General features: G+C 48.8%; 1 protein-coding gene across 1 annotated transcript in view; it reads right to left on the bottom strand.

Annotated features, from left to right (window-relative positions):
- Window positions 1-495: 495 nt before the first annotated feature.
- atrnl1a (attractin-like 1a) overlaps window positions 496-14,430 on the bottom strand; it is a 129,048-nt gene continuing 115,113 nt past the window's right edge. The window contains exons 29-30 of the mRNA XM_084709954.1: window positions 7,954-8,068; window positions 496-2,202 (exon numbers count right to left, since the gene is read on the bottom strand). Coding sequence (XP_084566080.1) covers window positions 2,078-2,202; window positions 7,954-8,068 — 240 coding nt within the window. The 3' untranslated portion in view covers window positions 496-2,077. The remainder of the gene's footprint in view (window positions 2,203-7,953; window positions 8,069-14,430) is intronic.

Raw genomic sequence — 14,430 nt, 5'->3', positions numbered from 1 at the left:
CACAGCTCTGAGAGAGTGGGAGTCCAGAGGACAATACGCAGTGTGTGTGTGTGAGACGAGTGTGATGTATGAGATGAGTGTGATTATATGGTCATATTGAGAGTGTGTGTGTGTGTGTGTGTGTGTCTGGGGGATCAGAGTACAACTGTCTGCTTTGTTAGTCATCCAGTCGCCCGGCCTTTTACTAAATCATGACATCAGAGAGTCAGTCGGAAGGAGATGGCTCACCGTCGCCACGACAATACAAAGATGGAGGTTTGGACGAGACATGCATCAGGGGAGCGGGGCCGGGGCTGACCCCGGGACAGCTGACCGTCACGTGGGGGAGGACACTCACATCCTGGACATACACACACTTACACACACACACACACACACACACACACAGGAGATGATGACGGGATTAAGCATCAATGTTAAGTACTGAGTAATAGCAGACATATGGGAAGAGAGAGAAAAAGAGAGAAAGAATGAGAATAAGAGATATAGTCAGTATGTATAAGAGGCAGGGACTTTAAATGCATGACATTCAAACTGTATATACTTACTAATTTGTAAGTATAACCTGCCAGTAACATCAAATCAAAGGCTACTTGATCAATGAGTATAGTCCACTCTGCTTGGAATGTGATCAGACTGAAATCCTGAGCACACTAATCCATACTGAGGATACCTGAGACCGGACACATTAGATACATTCTCCAATGACAGCATGAAGAAGCATCAAAATGTTTAATAACTTTGCATATTTGTGCGCCTATGCACATAACAGTTGTGAGCTGCCTTTCTGTAATACAAAGTTCAACAAATCTGTGTAAAATACATGACATGGAATTCATTCGTTTACTTTACATTTATACATTTCTGACTGTATTCACAAGTTAAAGTGTGGCATTTATACATCCACACTCATGCCAGGAAAGAACTAAATTATTATGAACATAAACTGTAGAATGCTGAGAACAAACATTTTAACAAAGGACACCTACTCATCTAAACATGTAAACAAACATTCAACATTTTTTGCAACGGTAAAAAGGAAATAGCAATAACCCTTTGAGTAATACAGTGCACATATTGTACAGGTGAGACGGAGGATCTGGTGTCGGCTTAATAAACACACTGCACAAAAAGAAGTGGGAGTTTGTAAAGCTACAGAAGTTAGGTGTATTTTTGAACCTATATGCCCTTGTCAATATTACAGTTTTACAACACAAAACAGCTAAATTAAACAGGATACAAAATGAAATTGAAATTGTAAATAAATTCATGAATCTTAAATAAACACATGCCCAATGATATGTTTACTGACACAGTTTTTTTGCAGAAAAAACTAAGCATATGTTAAAACATCTTCACAGATCTGGTGATATGACGCGGATAAGTTGCTGGTATGAAACAGCTTTATATTGGTATTTTACAAATACCTGAAGTTAAAAACATTGATGTAGCAGTTATATTCCTGTTTTGTATTTCTATCAGCGCACACAGACATGAATATGGAACCCAGCTTTAGAACATAGTACCCTTTTCCTACAGAACCCTGAGCAGAACTTGTAGAACTGCAAGGCTTATTCAGGCTCAGTGTATGGGGTGAGGAGGATCACAGGCATTTACTTCTCCAAGCCACATAAAAAACTGAAACAGAGGAGCCATTTTGTATTCTTAACGTATTTTTTATGAAACAGGGAGGTTAGCCGTCCATTTCTTCTCAGTCCAGGATGCTACTGTACACACTCAAGTCCATGATGCACCTTTCCACCCAAAAGAGATCTGCTCCTGCATTTCCTGTGGAGTGGTTTTGTTCTGGGGCCGGAAGGACCAATGACGACGAAGCCTCGTCAACCTGGGCGGGACTTGTCTGATTTCAGGCCTATCAGAGAAGAGTCTCTCTGAGATGAACTCCATCCCAGCATGAGGTGAAGAGGCACAGGTCACTTAAACCGCACCTCAACCACATCCACAACGGATAAGAAGCTTCTGGAAGTTATCTACACAAGAGTTCAGAGAGCGTTCGCGTAGAGAAGCGACCCCAGAGTTGGGTCTGACAGGCGTGGCGTGGTTGCGGTCGGGCGGTTTAAACGCAGGTCCCCTGGTGATGCACCGTGTGTGGTTTGCGGATCTTGAGGCCCAGGTGTCTGTCTTTGATGTCTCCTGGTCTCTGCTGCGAGGTGTCCACCAGAGCGCTGGCTATAGCTATGCCTGGAGAGACAGACGGTGGGGAGGAGAGGGGAGGAGGAGGAGAGGGGAGGAGGTGGAGGGAGAAGAGAAGTGAACTTCAAAGAAAGGAGTCTGAACAGCGTGACATGTGAAACACACAGCAGATAGAAATGAGTTCACTCTCTCCCGCCAGCCAGCCAGCCAGCAGCACCCCCTCCCCCCCCCCCCCCCTCGACAACGTCTCCCTGACGTGAACACAACTCAGCCTATCAGGGTTCAACAGGAGCCGCTCAGCAGCTTCCGCAGGTTACTGAGCCGTATACCCCCCCCACCACACACACACTGCCAAGGGCAGGCTTCTCTCCGAGCAACCGCTGTCTAATGGTCAGCTAGCTACCCACAATGCAGCCTAGCGGCGTGACGAGCGACAACAGGAAAAACAATGACAGCAGATGTGAGTCCCCTCCCTGGTCTCCTGCAGTCGTGGGCTTGAGCCCTCAGCGGTACGGATACTTCTGGGCGCTGGCGGCCTTGACAACACTCATTAGGACAGACAGAGAATCTGTTCACACTGAGCCAAGTAAACAACGCAGCAAAACAAGGAGAAGCTCACTGTAGTCCTTTTGTGTAATTTGGTCACAACATGTTTAGGCATTTCACACTCAAGTGATTTAGTAGGGGCTTTTTTTGCAGGAGGAAAAGCCGATTATGTGTGTGTGTGTGAGTGTGTGTGTGTGTGTGCATATGGACATGGCAGACTGTGTTTCAGCGTTGTCTCTCTCCATCATGTACTGCCTGCCGAAGACAGAAGGCCAGCCCTCAGAGATTACCCAACAAGAAGACTGGAGGGGCAGAGGGAGGAAGAGGAAGAGAAAAATGATGAAGAGGATGAAGGAAATATGGTGAGAGGGAACCATTGGAGGTGAGAGAGAGAGAGAGACCTGTAGATGTGACTTGGCATGACACTTGACAGCTTCCCTGGCCAGTTTTACAGGTGACAGTCAGGTTCTCCGCTCGAAAGTCACAGCTTCATCACTTCAAATGGCCCTCCGTAATTACTGTACATCACATCGCCATGGGAACGTCGTCCTTCAGGAACTTCTCAAACTTTGACAGCGTGTCCCTGACAGCCCTGTCCCAGTCCAAACAGCAACCTCGCCCCACGCCACCCCTCAGAAAAGTAATTATCTTCTCACAATACCATTTAAAGATGACACCCTCACTGTGCGTCCTCTAAAAGTTTCAAGTGAGAAGAGAGATTTTCCTGCCTTTTTCGAGAGAGCGGGGCGCATTGTTCCGACACATCACAGAGCGGCCAGGCTGTGTTCTGGCTGAACACATACAGTACAGACGTCTGCAAATTAGATTAATTGCGCGAGGAAATCAAATCAGCATCCAGGTGAGTGCAGGTGTCGAGAACATGTCGCTAATGCGACCCTCGTCACATTAATGGGATTGTTTTGTCAGGGGAGGCGCTGGGTCATTAGGCCCTGATGGAGTGACTGGCTGGGATAAGGAACACCGTCTCTGGAATACAGAGATGCTATGGGGAGTTACAGAAGGTCAAGTTTGGGCGCCCCAGTAGCTCACTGGGTAACAGCGTGTAGGGCTTAGGTTTGAATCTTCTTTCCACATCGTTCCTTTACTCTCTCCCTGCCTTCCTGGCCCTCTCCCATTGTCCCATTGAGGGAAAAAAAACTGAGGGAAAAATGGCACAAAACTGAAGTTTCCAGAGAAAGTCCTCGATACGGCGCTACTGTTTCTACAATAACGCGGTTGTTTGGAAAGGCAAAGGGGTAACTGAGACCTGAAGTGAAATGGGATCTTTTGTCAACTATAATGACTCTGCAGTGTGCTTACTACAATACATTTTGAAATTAGAACACAAACAAGACCCAACAAAAGCACAGTGTACTGTACCTCCCTGAATGTCCTGACGCCAGCACATAAGGACTATTGACTCAGACCTGTTTGCCAAGGAAGCAGGACAGGGCTAGAGTTACAGGCTGCTGTGGCTTCCCAACAACACTGATTACAACAGCATTTAACCTCCTGTCCTCCATCCCCTCTCTCTGCATCCCCCTAGATCTCCATTCCACATCCCTCCCCCCTTCATCCCTCCATCCCCTCTCTCCATCCTCCCATCCCTCCGTCACTCATCCCTCCATCCCCCATCTTTCCGTCATTTTGCTGACCAGGCGGGATCTCTGTTCCAGGAGAGAGACAACGCCTTTTTTTACAGCAGCCAAAGAAAGTGTCAGAAGATCTACCTGAAAAGAACATCCCCACGACAAACCAGTCCGAGCAATCCAATGAACATGAGTTGGATCCTGTCATCCTGTAGCGAACAGAGTGCTGAGATAAGAACCAGAGACAGAGGAGGGGAACTGTGCCTGCAGGTCTGCAGTGTGGCTGCTCCTGTACTGTAAAGCAGAACAGCTGTCTGTGGAGAAGGTCACCGTATCGAGGATCCATTCTGGGTCAATGGGCTGGGTGTCCTGCTTTGTTGTCCAATCCCTGTCAAGCGACTCTGCCCTCCCACCTTCAGAGGGACATCGTGAGACACAACACGGCGCCACTCCTGACCTCGGACACGGCGGGGGGGGGGGGGGGGGGGGCAACGCCGCGGGCGGTGTGTGTTCTTCACGGAATGCCAACCCAAGTCAGGCGCGAAAGCCAGAGGTACTGTTGTGCCGCGCACACACACACACACAGTGTCGTTGTTGTTGCTGACCAGAGAGACTGTCGGAATCTCCCGTCTTCCTAATTCCACAGACCACACGGTGACTACCCAACTCCTCATGGTTAAGGCATGCCTGTCTGTCCTATACAGACATGCACACACATGGACATACAAATAAGACGCACACAAGCATAAAGAAAAACAAGTGCGTGCGAACATGCACACCTTAAAGATTAGCCTGGACAGGGTCCGCTGGGTCGAGGGTGTAGGAGAGCCAGCCAGACGAACAGACAGATGGAGATAGAGAGATGAAGCCAAACCGAGAGAGAGAGATAACCGGTACCTGTGATTGTGCTTCTTTTCCATCTTCCCTCCACTGGCTTGGAGAAAAGGAAGGGTTTTTATCAAGGTGTTACCGTGGAGACTAATCTTCACAGGCACCATGGGGATATGCTAATCTTGTTGCCGGGTAAGAAGGGGTACCACCATGGACACTTACATCGCACAGCAGTTCAGTGGACACCTTCACACATCTACCTTCTGTCTCTCTACCTCCCTCTCTCTCTACCTCCCTCTCCCTCTCTCTCTCTCTCTCTGTGTGTCTATCTTACTCTATACCATCCTCTTTGTATGTGTGCATATCTGGGTGATCAGAGCAGACCTGTAGACACAAAGACTTAGAGGACTCTATGGTTTCAGATACTTATAATCTTTTCACACCGATGGACAATGTGGAGAACTGTGTGTGTTTCTGTGTGTGTGTTTGTGGCTCTAGGAGAACTAGGGTGAGTGTGCGGTGTCTTGCTGTGCATTTATAGTTTCCGAGATGTCTATCACCTACAATTGTTGAAAGTTCATGGTTTGTATACTTACTCTGATTCAAACACCAGCTAGGAGCTACATATTATGTCTCTGTCGTTGTCTCTCTGTCTCTCTCTGTTTGAGTCAATGTGTTTCTGAAAGTACAATATGTGTGTGTGTGTGTGCTTGCAAAAATGTGTTTGTGCTCACGTGTGTGTGAGTATCATCTCCTCCGAAGGCAGCCTCTCTGAGTCTTTATCCACCTGTTCTATCCTGGGGCACTGAGCACTGCTGAGCTCAGCATTACACAGCAATACTGCTGAAACGCTAGGAAACGCGCACACACACACACCAGAAGATCCTTGCAGCTCATCCACTTTTTTCCAGGCCCTTAGCACCAGCTGCCAGATATAACACACACACACACACATACAAGCTGCCATAACACAAGTGGAAAGGAAAGAAATGAAGAGTCGTTGAATAGAGGAAAAAGAGAGGGGGAGAGAGAGAAACAGTAGTGTTATCTTCTCCCAGTTGGCATGAAGCAGGTCATATTATGGTGACGCCAACACACCAGGGGGAGGAGCGGAGGATGAGACGGAGAGGAAAACAAAGAAGAGAGAGAGGCGAAAAAAAAAAGCATCCTCTCATGAAGGATTCCTCTTGAAGTGAGTCCGTCGAGGGAAGAGGCGGAAATCGTCTGGAGTGATTTCACTTCCTGTTCTCAGATCCACGATGGAAATATTCGGACCCTCTCAGAGCTTCTTCAGGGAGGACAGGAGAGAGAGAGACAGCAAGAGACCGACAGACAGCAAGATACAGAGAAAAGTCTTTCAATTTCATCTCTGTATCTCTCCTTCGGCTGTGTGCGCGTGGAATCAGTGTGAGGAGTTAAATCGTGACGGTGTGTCGTTGGGTTCTATGAGTCTCTGGTGTGAATGCTCCTGAGGTGTGTGTCCTCATCATGCCTCTCAGGTTAGCATGCGTCTGGTGCTGCAGCACATTCTCTGTCTGTGGTGGATTAGACCTGTGACAGCACAGCAACCAGCAGCTTGACTCCAAAGATCAGATGCTGAATAGAATTTCCCCCTCTCCCTCCCCCTCTCTCTCTCCCAGAATAATGGTGTGTTTGCTCAGTACCTTCCTTTGCAGCTTGCATTATCACACCAGGACTCCATTCACACTCTATCTACATCCTCTGTTGTTGGCCATTGGTCTGCCTGACTCACTGCCTGCTAGTCTGCCTGCCTGCTGACAGCCTGTGTCTCTGCCTGCCTGCCTGCCTGCCTGCCTGCCTGTGTCTCTGCCTGCCTGCCTGCCTCCCTGCGTCTCTGCCTGCCTGCCTGCCTGTGTCTCTGCCTGCCTGCCTGCCTGCCTGCCTGCCTGCGTCTCTGCCTGCCTGCCTGCCTGCCTGCCTCCCTGCGTCTCTGCCTGCCTGCCTGCCTGTGTCTCTGCCTGCCCGCCTGCCTGTGTCTCTGCCTGCCTGCCCACTTGCCTGTCAGCCAGACTCTCTGTATTCCTGTCGGCCTGACTCCCAGTTTAGAAATCTCCATTGAAGCAACACAAGCAGCTTTACCTGCGCATGAGAAGCTGTTGTCGGCTGGAGCAGAGTGCCTAATTCCCCCTGCGTCTTTAAAAGGCATCCTAGAGCTGTGGCCCACACAGCCACAACTGCGCTCACATATTACACACTGTTCTGGAGAGGGTAGGAACACACTGCCTGCCTGACGGACAGACAGACAGCACTTACGCAAAGAAGACAAGGATGCTTTGGAAGAAGGTGGAGATGGTGTGTGGGGATTGAGTATGCTAATTAAAGTTGTTTGAAGCGTGTTTGTGTGTGTGTGTGTGAGTGAGAGAGAGAGAGAGAGACAGTTTGATGGGTGCTGACAGTGCTAAGCCTATTTCAGATAGGATATGCGTCGTTAAAAAGGCCATCTTCTAATTCATTTCCACAGCATGGCAGCACATTTAGCTCTTCTGTAATATCAGGTCTCTGTCTATGGCAGCAACACAATCCCGTTTGGCATAAGGAGAGTCTTCTGGAGGAAAGGATCGATCCAGACGGCTGCTGTAATTCATCCTGATATAACCTGTGACCTTCTCTACCTTCCTTTAAAGCCAAGTGTACGTGTGAAACATCATGTTCGAAATTAAACGGGGAAAAAAAGTAGCTGGCTGGAGAGCTGGTGAGATGAGGAGATAGCGAGGCGGGCGTGTGTGTGTGCACGTGTGTGTGCACGTGTGTGTGTGCACGTGTGTGTGCATGTGTGTGTGTGCACGTGTGTGTGTGTGTGTCAAGTTCTTACCAGACTGTCCTGGAGGCGGTATACCCGATGGCACTCTGGGTAAACACAAGAGGACGGTGAGAACGCCAGCTTTGCTTCCCCAGCAGGGCTCCACGGCAATGGGCTTGGGCATGACCTGGGGACGGGAGAGGAGAGAAGGCTGACATCACACGACGCTGACCAATCAGAATCCTAAGCTCCTGGGGGCCTTCAATGTGAAATCTGTTGGTTGCGACGACGGATATGTACACCAACTGATGGGACGAGATTTCAGTGAGACCTGACATCTCTCTTTCACTGATCAGGAGGTCAACTTAACCTCACACAGCTTTATGTACAAGACATGAGGCCTCTCGCTCCAGACTTCCAGGAGACAGGGGCTTGCAGGACAAGCTTGATGAGTTAGGAGAGTGTCATGTATCCCTTTGAAGGATCGAAAAATGATTAACCCACGCTGTACCCAAGAAGGAAATATACGTTGTAAACTATATTTAAACTGTTTACTCAAACGTGTATAGATACCTCTGTATCCTTCCTGTTTTACTCATTTTAAGCATGATTTATATAAAAAAGATTCAATCTTGCACAAATAAATCAGTTTAATCTATTTTAATGATAGAGCCGATGACCGAGGAAAGACTTTCTTGACTTTCTTGCGACAACCGTTTCTCCTGATGTATGCATTCTTCGGTTAATTCTGCAGTAGAAATAAGGACAGCAGTCTCCACCGTGACACTAATATGTCCACTTGTCCCTGAGGCCAGGTAGCTAACCTGCACTGAGGTGAGCCTCAACCGCCCCGGGCAGTGTCCTGACACGGGTGAGAGGTGGAACACATCTGTTTAACTTAGTCTGGGGTGCAAGAGAATGAAGGACCATGGCTCCAGCCCCCTTCACCCAGGTTCCACCAACCCCTTTCTCCCCCAGGATGAAGGCCTTCTGTCTGGGACAGGAGGGCTGACTGGCAGTCCCTCGGGCTCCAGTTGACTGCTGGCTAATAGAGATGGATGGGGAGGATGTTTTAGAGAGGTAGGTGGTTTGTGTGTGTGCGTGTGTAAAAGTGTGTGTGTGTGTGTGTGTGATTGGGCCAGTAAGGAGTCACTTCAGTCCCTTCAGCCCTGCACGACACATCCATTCTACTCAGGCGTCTTGAGGGACAGCCCCTGTACACAGACACACACCCTTCATTTATATCCATAAGTCTGCCCCTATTCCTCCTCATCCTCCTCTTCCTCCATCATGTCTCTCTCGGTGTAACAGCAACACTGGAGAAAAGCCTCCTGAATCTCCGTTCCGTAAAGTCTGGCAACATCAGCAGTGTAAGGTAATACAGTCACCACAATGGACCGGGAGGGGATTGAGTTATCAAGCAGGTTTGACCCTTCCGACACTCCGTACCGCGCAGGGAGAGTCAGGAAGACAGGGCCAGCGTCTTCTGACCGCAGGGGTCTAAAAGGTGGACCGTGTTTGCCACCACAGTCTTCCCTGGTCAGGAGGTGGATGAGGTTGTTTACAAGTCACACAGCGACCGTAGAGTTTAACCTCTGACCCTTAGAAATCGATGACCAATCAATGGAGCTTAGAGCCAAACCTCAGACTCAGGTTTCACCCAGCAACTGAGAATTCACTGTGGGTTATGCTGCACTTTGTTATAGTCCAGTAGATCCTTGTGAACAGGTGGTAGGGAGACATAAACTGGAAGCTTGGTTAGGGTAGCTTTCTCTTGATCCTGAAACCGTTTATCTTACTGTTCGTTAATTAATACTGTTCAACTTCTGTTTTATTTTTTTAAATTTGATTTCACTCGTACGTTTCCTTTCTCTACTGCCCTCACAAGTCGGTCTTTTCTTTCTTTCTGTCTCTCTCTGTCTCTCTCTGTGTCTCTCTGTGTCTCTCTGTCTCTCTCTCTCTCTGATGTCACCCAACGTCACATTCCCAATGCTTATCACAAGACAGAGAAGAGATAGAGGAGATGAGAATGCACTCCAATTACACAGAGGGGCACGGGCTTCGCCATCCAAACACTCTTCAATTAAGAACACACATCAAAACAATAAGCCATTATTAAAGTGCTAATTAAAAACCAACACTTACAGTCAATCAACAAAGAGACCACCACACTCTGCAACCTCCCAAACGCACGCACGCACGTGCACACACCCACACCCACACACACACACACCCACGCACACAAAACACACACACTCAACTACAGTCATCCCCCCCCCGTTGCTAATAGGTTTAAGTGCTCAAGCATACAGCCTAATTACAGGGTTGCGCCTCCCTGTTTGTTTAGCATTTCGGAGCGTCAAGAAATGATGAATTCTCCACCACTTAGAGAGGGGGAAATGGCTCCTCTTTTAAACTGCAACCACCGCCGGGGAAAAGAGAGCCGCACAAAAGCACGAGGAGAGGTCGCTATTAGAGCGTGACGGCCGTCAGAACCCTGCCGTCAATTAGACGAGATGGAGAACAATTATTCCACCTGTTGTGTGGCTCCCAACATGGAGCGGAAGAACACAGGTGCCTGCAGGAACCCAGAAACACCACCTGCAAGACTGATGAGGAAACATGTTTACACGGCACACTGGCTGGTTCCCAGGATTCGCACGTTCGATGTGTGTGTGTGCGTGTACGAGAGAGAGAGAAAAGAAGTCAGCTCGTCAGATGAAATCATTCCGTTTCGTTCGAGTGCGAGTGCGAGAAGCGGAGGTGTGGCGTGTGTTTCCGTGCATCCCGGTGCTTTGATCTTGTGGATGACTCATACGGAGCGATGGCTCAGCTGAGACATTTCCTACAGGAAACGACTGGTTCATCAACGTGATCATGCTCATTTCCCCTCACACTGGGCACAACCAGACACTTAACCAAAACAGACAGACAGACAAACCAACTTCCCAAACAACCAACCAAAACAGCCAGCTAAGCAAAACCACTAGCCAGACAGCCAAAATAACTCAGCCAACGTACCAGCCAGACAAACCAACTAGCCAGACAGCCATCAAAACAGCCAGGCAGTCAGCCAGCCAATGGGAACCCTGTTGGCGTAAGTGTATGTGCAGGCTGCAACACTAATCTTTGTAAAAGGCAACATTAAGATTGATTGATCAGATGGCTTCCTCCTCAGGCCCATCCAGCTCCCAGCCCACACCACCAGCCACACATATTTATCCATTCAATCACCATCCTCATTAATAGGTAGCTTATTAACATGGCACCTCAAAGATGGAGGGTTTTAAGGCTGGGTGGGTAGTGTGTGTGTGTGTGTGTGGGGGGGGCGGGGGGGCTACAGAGATATACATTGGCAGTGAGGGAGAGAGTGTGTGTGTGTGTGTGGATGATGAAGAAGTGCTGGTGTAAGGAGAGAGAAAGAGAGCCCTCCCTGGCTCTGCTCCCAAGCTAATCAGCTAAGTAAGAATGGGGAATAAAGAGGGTAAATGACAGAAGGGGTGTAAGAGAGAGAGATATGGAGATCGGGAGGGAGGAAGAGAGAGAGAGAGAGAGAGAGAGAGAGAGAGAGTGAGAGAGAGAGAGAGAGAGGGGGGAGAGAAAGAGAGGGGGAGAGAGAGAGAGAGAGAGAGAGAGAGAGAGAGAGTGAAGGCGAAGAGTTAGGAGTCCACACAGCCATTTAGGACTATCGAACAGACTGCTGAACAGTTGAACAAGCTTTCAACAGCGTGAAACAGCTTTCTAAGTCCTCTAATTCACACTGCTCTTGTGACCGGAGGCCACAGTTAAAGAGGGATGGTTGTTCCGTTCTCTCCCATGGTTTGCATTGCCTACTGGCAAGAAGCTAAGTGGCTAGTGAGCCACGGCTGAAAAACTGTGGTACTCTTAAGCTTATTGGAAGTAGAACTTCTTAAGGGTATTGGTACAGCCCAGTATATGAGAGGAGACCTACAGTTTGCAACGCCCCAATGAGGGCAGAGGGAGGCTACTGTTTTCCTGTAGGGTGCAGTATGATGCTCAATGATTACACAAAATGAAATGGCTGAGAGGGGAAGACAGGTATGGGTAGTGAGAGAGAGAAGGAGAGAGAGAGCAGGGAGAGAGAGAGCAGGGAGAGAGAGAGCAGGGAGAGAGAGGGAAGGGAGAGAGAGCAGCGAGAGAGAGAGAGAGAGAGAGAGAGAGAGAGAGAGAGAGAGAGAGAGAGAGAGAGAGAGAGAGAGAGAGAGAGGGAAGGGAGAGAGAGTAGCAAGAGAGAGAGTAGCAAGAGAGAGAGAGAGAGAGAGAGAGAGAGAGAGAGAGAGAGAGAGAGAGAGAGAGAGAGAGAGAGAGAGAGAGAGAGAGAGAGGGAAGGGAGAGAGAGCAGGGAGAGAGAGGAAAGGGAGAGAGAGCAGGGAGAGAGAGAGAGAGAGAGAGAGAGAGAGAGAGAGAGAGAGAGAGAGAGGGAAGGGAGAGAGAGCAGGGAGAGAGAGGAAAGGGAGAGAGAGCAGGGAGAGGGCAGAGACGTTGGTTGTCAGTGTTAAGTGACTCAGAGCAGTGGGGTGGGTTTAGGCAACACAAGCAGGTCAGACAGGTGTCCGACCCACTCTGATCCTCTCCTTTACTTTCTTCTTCTCGACGCTTCTCACCTCATCTCTGTTCTTCATTACTACTCTCCTCTCATCACCTCACCTCCTCTACTCTACTCTCACTTTTCCACCCCTCTCCTCTCCCCACTGCTCCGACTTTGACACACCAGCCCACTCAATCACACATCCATGAATGTCAAATAGACCAAATCACCATCTCCTTCCCCACACACTATCTGTGTGTGTGTGTATGCGCAGCTTTGATCATCAGGCTGGTTGAATTAATGCCGTTCCAGCACAAAGGGGAATAGATAACTCTGAGGGTGTTTACTTTCTGGACACAATGCAGACATGGCTGGCTAGTGTCTCCATTTCTCTATTTAAGTCTATCTATATATGAACATGATATCTATGTCTTGACTCTTCTGTCTATAACATCTCTCTTTCTCTCACACACACACACTGCACACGCACGCACACACACACACAGACACACAGACACACACACACACACATACTGACACTCACTTGCACAAACACATTCAGTACAAACAAAACCTATCCTCTAGACTGTTGATCCTTGTATTGAAAAGAACCTCAGAGGGAAATGACTATTTGTGTGTGTGTCTGCTAGTGTGAAAGTGTGTGTGTGTGTGCTAGCCAGGGTGCATTCGTGAGTTTTTGTGCTGCCTGGAACAAACACCCTCTGTGTGTGTGTATGTGTGTGTGTGTGTGTGTGTGCTTCCTGGAGAGCCACTGCAGGATTCCCTCCTGCGTTCAGGTACAGTTTAGTCACCTGGCTCTCTCACACAGGAATAACAACTAAAGCTTCCCCAAAATAACCACCCAACCAGACACAGCCTCATCTCCGACGCGCAGCGCTTAATCATCCGACAAGCTCTAACCCAGCTGAAAAACAAAACAGAACGACATGAAAGAAGAGAAGACATTTTAATCACCATTGATTCGTCCCCACTGTGATAAAGGATTATGTTCCATGTAATGCTGCTCAAAGTGTTAATGGATCTTCTACCAGAAGCAGCTTGTGCTTTTAGGGCTGGAGATGTGTGTGGGGTGGGGGGAGGGGGGGAGAGTGAGACAAGAGAAAGGAGGTCTGGAAGGGGATATGTTTCATCTGATACAGTGATACCTCTGTGATCCTGTCAAATCTAAACACATCTGATCCAGTGTGGCGGAGATAGGGGTCATTAAGGTGGCTCTGATTGCCACGTCCGATGATCTATAACTCTCTCTCCTTCCCTCTCTCCCTTTCATCAACTCTGCTTCCCTCTAACTCTCTCCTCTCTCCATCTCCTGCAGAGAGAGAGAAAGAGCTTTTCTGTGAGGGTAGAGATGGAGGACAGTGGAGAGCAGAAGAGAACATAACCTACCAGAGGAGAGGAGAGGTGAGGAAAGGAGAGGAGGTGAGGAAAGGAGAGGTGAGGAAAGGAGGAGGTGAGGAAAGGAGAGGTGAGGAAAGGAGGAGGTGAGGAAAGGAGGAGGTGAAGAAAGGAGAGGTGAGGAAAGGAGGAGGTGAGGAAAGGAGGAGGTGAAGAAAGGAGAGGTGAGGAAAGGAGAGGAAGTGAGGAAAGGAGGTGAGGAAAGGAGAGGAGGTGAGGAAAGGAGAGGTGAGGAAAGGAGAGGTGAGGAAAGGAGAGGTGAGGAAAAGAGGAGGTGAGGAAAGGAGGAGGTGAAGAAAGGAGAGGTGAGGAAAGGAGAGGAGGTGAGGAAAGGAGGTGAGGAAAGGAGAGGAGGTGAGGAAAGGAGAGGTGAGGAAAGGAGGTGAGGAAAGGAGAGGAGGTGAGGAAAGGAGAGGTGAGGAAAGGCGGTGAGGAAAGGAGAGGTGAGTAAAGGAGAGGAGGTGAGTAAAGGAGAGGAGGTGAGTAAAGGAGAGGAGGTGAGGAAAGGAGAGGAGGTGAGGAAAGGAGAGGAGGTGAGGAAAGGAGAGGTGAGGAAAGGAGAGGAGGTGAGGAAAGGAGAGGTG

The sequence above is a fragment of the Hypomesus nipponensis genome, chromosome 11 (assembly GCF_054491055.1).
Source record: "Hypomesus nipponensis isolate SF chromosome 11, ASM5449105v1, whole genome shotgun sequence".
NCBI lineage: Eukaryota > Metazoa > Chordata > Actinopteri > Osmeriformes > Osmeridae > Hypomesus > Hypomesus nipponensis.
This window is presented reverse-complemented; position numbering and strand designations above follow the sequence as displayed.